The 8,262-nt window shown below is 34.4% G+C and overlaps 1 protein-coding gene across 1 annotated transcript; it reads left to right on the forward strand.

Moving 5' to 3' along the window:
- The first annotated feature begins 511 nt into the window (after positions 1-511).
- Positions 512-5,827, forward strand: LOC132047378 (exopolygalacturonase-like). The gene is made up of 5 exons (XM_059438430.1): positions 512-573; positions 1,014-1,260; positions 1,335-1,598; positions 4,771-5,286; positions 5,657-5,827. The coding sequence occupies exons 1-5, from the start codon at positions 512-514 to the stop codon at positions 5,825-5,827; spliced, it is 1,260 nt and encodes a 419-aa protein (XP_059294413.1).
- Positions 5,828-8,262: the final 2,435 nt, after the last annotated feature.

Here is an 8,262-nt window from a genome sequence, read left to right on the forward strand (position 1 = left end):
TCTACACCTATTGTGATGGTGAAGGAGCATTACGTAAAATGTATTACTGCACAAGAGATCATCGTAGATATTACTTGAGAGCTAAACATACTAATGTGGTGATCAAATTAGACATGGCAAAGGCATATGATAGGCTCTTGGATATTTTTGACTAAAGTACTAAGACAATTTGGATTTGGGAGAGGTTATCATTGATTTGGTATGGAGATTATCGTCAAAAACAATTGGTATTCAATATTAATCAATAGTCAAAGTCATGGCTTTTTCGCATCAATTAGGGGGGTAAAGCAAGGTGATCCACTTTCTCCTACACAATCGTTCATTATAGCGACGGAAGTCTTAACAAGCGGAGTCGAATAAGCTGCGCATGAGAAGCCAAGTTTCATAGGCTATGGAATGCCAAAATAGAGTCCTCAAATCAATCATTTATCATATCACGATGATACAATCACAATATTCCGTACGGGGGATGGATATTCATTAAAGAAAATGATGAAGAGTTTGAGGAAGTATGAGAAGGCTTCAGGATAACTGGTCAATACTGATAAAAGTTATTACTATATTCATCACAAGGTATCTTCCAGAGTTAATAGCAAGATCAAAAGACATACTAATATGAGAAATGAATCCTTTCCTTTCACATATTTAGGATGTCCAGTGTTTTATGGAAGAAGGAAGCTGATATATTATGAGGATTTGATCAAAAAAGTGATGAAAAGGATTAAATACGCAAAACGGACCGTTATCTTTTGGAGGTAGATATGTCTTTGGTTAATCATGTGTTACAAACCATGCTCGTATATTTCTTTGTCGACCATGAACCATCCTTAGGGGTGATAAAGCGACTACAAGATATTTGCCAAATTCTTTTGGAGCAATGCGTAAGGGGTGAAAAGCAAGCCTTTGGGTGGCATGGGACAAATTATGTCTACCAAAGGATGAAGGAGGATTGGTCTTAGATCATTAACTGATATATCCAATGCACTATTTGCTAAGTTGTGGTGGAATTTCAGATGTGGAAGAAGCTTATGGAGTAGCTACATGCTGAACAAATACTACAAGAAATGGCATCCTACTATGGCAGTAGATAGAGGAGGGTCTCACACCTGGAAGAAGATGGTGATCATAAGAGATGCAGTTGAGCCACATATATTTTGGTATTTGAGAAATGGAACTTCAAGCTTCTGGTATGAGAATTGGACAAGGCTTGGGGCACTATATTATATCACTCCTGATGTTGCTAGAGAAGAAGAGATAGAGGTTAGACAGTTTGTGACGAATGGTGAATGGAACATGGAAGCATTGACGATACCCTAGATCGAGAATTGGCTCAGCATATCAAGGATAATATCAAAGTTCCAGATGGAGAAGAAGATGATGAACCATGTCGGATGTTGGAAACAAACGGCAAATTCTCAGTTAAATCTGCATGGGAATTTCTAAGGCATAGAGAGAGCAAACAAACCAACTATGGGTTCATGTGGGAGAAAGAGTTGCCAATAAAGATAAGCTTTTTCATGTGGAGGGTGTGGAAAGGGATAATCACTACAGATGATATATTGAAAAGGATGATGATCAATATACCATCAAGATGTCTTGTGAGAGAGCATAAGGAGGAAACTATAGTTCACTTATTTCTAACATCTTCCATACATTTGTCAAGTTATGGAAGTTTTTGCTTCTTGTGCGGTATTCCCACGGATGGAGTTGGTCTACATCAAATAATCATGGCATGGTGAATTTCTTTGGAGACAAAATCAAAATTGCAACCTATTTATAGAGCAATGCCAGCAGTGATCATGTGGTCATTATGGAAGAGAAGAAATTCCATTAAGCATGGAGGATCAGTTACTTTTTACAGACTAAAACAACAAGTACAACACATCATACACCAGCTGACAAGAAAGAGATTCCCATGGATGCAGAATTTATCTATTGATTCGGAAAATATGCATCAGTACCTTAGTAGATATAAACCAAAAATTTATTATGCTAAGGTGTTGTGGAGAATGCCACCTTCAGGGAGATTAAAATGTAATACAGATGGGGCACGAGGCAATCACGGGATCGGTTCATATGGATTCTTGCATCGAGATAGCGGTGGAGATTTGGTTTATGCGAAGCACAACAAATGGGAATAGCAACAAACATGGAAGTTCGAAGGGCGAGGCCATAAAACGACCTTTGGGATTACGCAAATAACACAACATTCAATAGGTTCAACTGGAGACTCGATTCACTTGTCCTTCAAAATATCTTACAAGGTACATGGATCACTCCATGGGAGGCGAGAAATCAGATTCAAGAGATCAAACGAGACATGAGAACGGTACGGTGCGGATCAATCATATTTTCGGGAAAGGCAACAAGTTGGCGTGCTTTCTAGCAAATCAAGCTTTGGATCGTACGAGAGATCAAAGTACATGACTTTATACTCGTACCATCGAAGGAAGAAGAATTCTCAACATGGACAAATCACAACTTCCTCTCGAGGATTAGAACAAGAGAGGATTCAGAACTTGACAATCAACAATGATACTACATGTATGGATAATCATATGGTGTTTGCACAGATTTGGACAATCATCAAAGCTGATACATGAGGATCACAAAGGGCATACTAGCTTAGGCATACAGGATAGAACTGGAGGACAGTTCCTTTTTGTTTTTTTGTTTTTTTTAATACTAGCTAGCTCATATTATAGACATGCTGTAATAGACTATTTTTTACATTATGCATTTATTAATAAAAAGTTAGCCTGGCCTGCTAGAGCACAATTTGATTAAAAAAAGAAAAAAAGATTTCCAGTATATTAACAGCCTCTAAATAAAGGTAAAATCTAATGGATCTAATAAGTCTAGTTGGCAGTTTAATGAACTTACCATGATATTGCATTCAGTATATTGATTCACTTTCCTTCTTATTAATTCATTAAATCTAAAGAAATCTCTTGGATGTAACTGCATCCAAAAGTTCTTATAATATTATTCTAAAAGCAAAAAGGAAATAAATTAATGAAGGGAAGATCATTTGAAAAGAGTGAGAGAAAAGGAAGTTGTATATAAACACAAGTGAAGAAAGAAAAAAAAAATGACTTCGGAATCTTGTTTTGAAATAGCCTTTATATTAGGCCTTGTTCTTGTGTGCACTAATGCTGAGGACAGGGTCTTCAATGTCCTTTCATATGGTGCTATAGCAGATGGAGTGACGGATAATAGTTAAGGTGAGAACCAACCGTTTTACTTTTTAATGCGTCTTTAATCAATTATTATCGTCTTCATACACACAAACTTTAGACGTATGCAAATTATTATCCAATTGTTACGAATAAAACACTTAAAAGATCTACATATTAAATTCACACACAAACTCATTTTGTTCCTTTTTACTTGTCTCTCTAGTTGACTTGACACTCCATGACTTAGACATTTCATGAGAAACTATTCTTTTCGGTCCATTTTAGTTGATTATCTTTTGTACGTCAATTAAGAAAACATTAACTTACTTACCCTTATTTATTCTTTGATCCAGTTTAATACTACTCTTATATTAATCTCTCCCCACATTTATTAGAACAAGGTTAAAATACTGATTAATTCTATATTGATTTTCTAAATTACAGATATTTGGACTAATTAGTTATAGTAACCATGACAAGATGGCGGAGAGTATTTATTAGGGGGTTTGTTTTACTAAGTTACCTTTATTAATTATGATTTTGAAATATAAGTTTGATTAATAATACTTTATGGAGTTACTTAATGATAAGAGTAATATTGAAAGAAGATAATAAATCTCTTAGTTTGCTAAAATGGACAAACATAGAAATATTTATTTTTACTACACGAAACAAGGGAGTACAAACCACAAATACAAACCACAAAAGTTAATTTCGTCTTTCCTGTAAACATTTTTCCAGCTACGAAATCATTCATATTAGGTCAATTGTTTAAGTCATTACTACATGTATAACAGAGTCTAACCACAACAACAACATACCTAGTATAATCTCACAATTGGATCTGGGAGGGTAGAGCGTGCACCTTACCCCTAGCCTGACATAGTAGAAGTCGTTTCGATGAATCTTTCCGCTAAAATGACTAATATATAATGGTCATTGTATATATCAAAATTTCGAGTAAAATTATTTGTCTAATTTATTTTGTTGTAATAATTTCGAGTAAAATTATTTGTGCTGAATTTCACTTTAAGTATGTATCCTTTAATAAAAAAACTCCTTATTCGATGAAGGCTTGGATGAAAGAATAGTGAAATTCTGTATTAAATTATTTGATGTAAAATTTTGAAACAAAGAAAAAAACTATTTAAATTGATTCATAATCTGACGCAGGTGGAATTTTATTTCTGGTCAGAAAAATTAATGTGCTTTCATAATACCTTTAATTTTGTTGTGCCTCGTCCTGTGAAAGTTAAAGTGAAAAATGACAAAGATAGTTCGTACGATTATAAGGTCATAAAGAAATTTAATACTGATGGACCTGTCCAAAACATGTAAGGGGCTCCATTTGCACTTTCTCGTCCCATGTCTTAACCTAGTCAAAAAGTAGAACAAAATGTGTAACTAATTTTAGTAAGACGGTGGCATCTAAACTCACCATTTATCTCGAAAAAGAAAGGATAATTTAACAAAGTTTATATTGTTTCTTTCATCATTTTTGTGTTTAAGGATTTTTTCTTTATGTGATTATAATGTGAAGTTAACAATTAAACATTGTTTCTGATACCCTTTTTTTAAAAATTTGAACCAGACACTTACATTCGATTATGTTGAAAATGTTGTTGTACGGGACATACAATCAAACAATAGCAAGAGTTTCCATTTCAACGTCTTTATGTGCAATAATGTGAGATTTAGTCATGTTAACATAAAGGCACCAGACGACAGTCCTAACACCGACAGAATTCACATTGGCTTCTCCACCAACATCCAAGTCTTGGATTCCAACATTGGCACCGGAGACGATTGTATATCTATGATTGCTGGCAGCAAAAGCATCAACATTTCAGGGGTCACTTGTGGCCTTGGCCATGGAATAAGCATCGGAAGCTTAGGGAATATCACGGCCAATGATGTTGTCGAGTACATACACGTCAAAAGTTGCACTCGTACTCAAAATGGGGCGAGAATTAAGACTTGGGCACCGTCAAATGTCGGTAGCACTACAACTATAACTTTTGAGGATATTATCATGAAAAAAGTTGGGAATCCTATACTTATTGATCAATATTATTGTCCGACGCCTCCTTGCAGTGGTCAGGTACTTGCATTTCCCCTATTTTCATCTTTAAATTTAATATGTTGGGTATGTCGAAAGTCGTGTTCAATTAAAAATGTTTTCTTGTGATTGATTGTTGAGCAGAAAACACTATCCGAAAATGTGTTGATGAAATTCTTGAATACGAATGATTAATAATAATGCTCTAAGTTAGCTGAAGAAGTTAGTATATTATAAAATTAAAATCGTTATAAGAAAAATGATTTTTGTCAACAAAAGAGAGAAGTTGTTAAAATGTATTCATCAGAAAAAATATTTTAGTAGCCAAAGACACAAATTCTTAAGCCATGTCAAACATGAAAAAGTTTCAATTCGATATTCTTTATATCATATAATTGCGCTTTGCTTTATTTCGTAGGAAAGCTCAGTGCAAATCAAGGACGTGACATTCAATAACATAAGGGGAACTTCGAGTTCAGTGATAGCAGTTACTTTGAAGTGCAATGCTTCTTTTCCTTGCCAGGGAATCAAGGTTAATCAACTTGACCTATCATGGCCCTGGTGGACCCGCGATCTCATCGTGTGCTAACGCCATGGGGACTCCGACCGGAACAGAATTGCCTCCAAGTTGTTTAAAGTTGTATCTTGATCCATGAACTTAGGGCTGTTGGAATTTTACCGGAATTTCTTATTGAACGGTAAAATGAATAGAAAATTCAAGTTTCTTTTATGTTGGATAAGTATCCTATCAGTTGGCCAGGAGGAGAGGTTTGTGTGATTGTGAACTTCTCCAGTTAAATATTTGTTCAATTTATTCTCTCGTCATCTTTGTGGAGTTATTAAGAATTCTATCATTACTTTAGTTTCTTAATATTTCCGCTTCTGGGCGAGAGTGAGTATTTGCTCTAGTAGAAGTAGCTCCATTACATCTTTATACCATTGTTTGATTTAGACCACATTAGGCCTCATTTGTTTGCACTTCACCGTTGTAATGGAGTATTGGAGGTCCGTGAAGTTTTAAATACGAAGCCAAGTGCATTTGTTTGCATTAAGATCTAAACACTTACATGAGAACATGCCGAATAGTATAATACTTAATCATTAAGATTTGAACCAAAGAAAATAAGTCTTAATATCATTAAGAGGTATTTTTGTAGTTTTAACTTTTTTATGAAGTTCTCGGAGTAGAGAATTATGGACTCCAACCCCAACCCCAACCCTCCACTCCAACCCCAACCCCACCCCCCACCCGCCCCCACTCCAACCCCACCTATCCACCTCAACCCCACCCCACCACTCACCCACCCTCCATTTTGCCAACCCCTCACTCCCCACCACCCCCACGCCACGACCAACCCCAATCCCACCCCACACCGCCCACCCCCACTCCCCACCACCAATCAATTTACCCCACACCACCAAGTTATTCCACTCCCCACCAACAACCCCTACCCCACACCACCCATCCCCACTCCCTTATTGGTGTTGACCCGTCACCCCCACCCCCAACCCCACCCCCACATATAAACCCAACCCTAACCCCACAACCTCCCACCCCTCACCCCAACCACCCACTCAGCCCTCCACCGGAAGTAAGTTGGAAAGTCGACCCCACCGACCACCCACCACGACTACAAAACATCTCCACCATTACTAGTGAACATAAATGTTTCAATTTTTTTATCAAATAATTTTTTTTAATTAAATTTGTATTTATTTTCTACTAGTTAGTTACTTTTTAATTTGAATTGTATATTTATTATGTTTAAATAAACACATTATGCACATTCAGATATTGAAAAACAAACATACATGCCTTAATCATTCTAAAGATGAAATGTTTCTATGATGATTACCTGATGATTTCATGTTTAAAGCAACATCTTAATGAATATGAGAATGTTGAGTTATTTTCGTGATTTTCTTGATTTTTTTTTCATGTTGATCTACGTCTTAATCTTAATTTAAAATAAACGATGATGATTATTCGTATCTTTCGACGGCTAGGATGCATCTTTAATTTTTTTCCTATTTCTGGTAAAAAGTGTAACAAAACGAGATACAAAATAAGACAAATGATATGACATTTATCCCCGTAATTTTGAACGGTTTTGTTCTGTTTTATTTTTAATATGTCATAATCAAGTTAAAAGGTTTAAACAATTCGCAAGACAAGTTCCATACTATGAACATATTAAAATCATTATTATTACAATAAGAAAGATAATAATCAACAAATAACAATACATATGTAATAGGAGTAGGTTCTAAGAAAACGAAATAAAACACATAAGCAAAAGCTAAATAAATAAACTTATTCACGCGATGATCAGAGATATAAAACCAAATGAATTTATTTGACTTTATATCTCTGTAGATTTATAAAATGTAGACACAAAATATGACATTAAAAAAGATATATATATATATATATATAAAATATTAACCACACTTTCAATTGTTATTCCAAAACCGGTTAATTAATCAAATAATAACATCGAATCGATTTTTAAATTTTTTTAATAAAACCAAAATATAAGTCTATAGCCATTTATATTTTTTATATATATATATATAATATTTTATGTATTAAATTAAAAATGCAAAGCATTAACTTTTCTTTTAGATTGAGCATTGCCTTGAGTTGAATTTAGACGGAGAGGCAACAATTAAAATCGAAACCTACCATACTCTATCAAAACAATGTACAAAAGGTCTCAAACACTACTATACTTCAGGTAATATCACTTATCAACGACTGTAGAAGACTAAACTGTCTATTTTATCATCTTCTTATTTTTCTTTCCTCTTTATTTTTTCTAAGTTTTGGACATGATTATTCCAGTGATCATGGTATAATCTATAACTTTTTCTCTTAAATTCTTTAGCTTAAATTATAATTACCCTTTAACCAAAGCTTTAATAGTTCATGTAAGTTATAAATATTGGTTCATCTATTTCAAATAAATTGATTGGTATGAAGATTACCAATTTAATTTATTTATATAGTTTTTCTCTTTAACC

This window comes from Lycium ferocissimum, chromosome 2 (genome assembly GCF_029784015.1).
Source record: "Lycium ferocissimum isolate CSIRO_LF1 chromosome 2, AGI_CSIRO_Lferr_CH_V1, whole genome shotgun sequence".
Lineage (NCBI taxonomy): Eukaryota > Viridiplantae > Streptophyta > Magnoliopsida > Solanales > Solanaceae > Lycium > Lycium ferocissimum.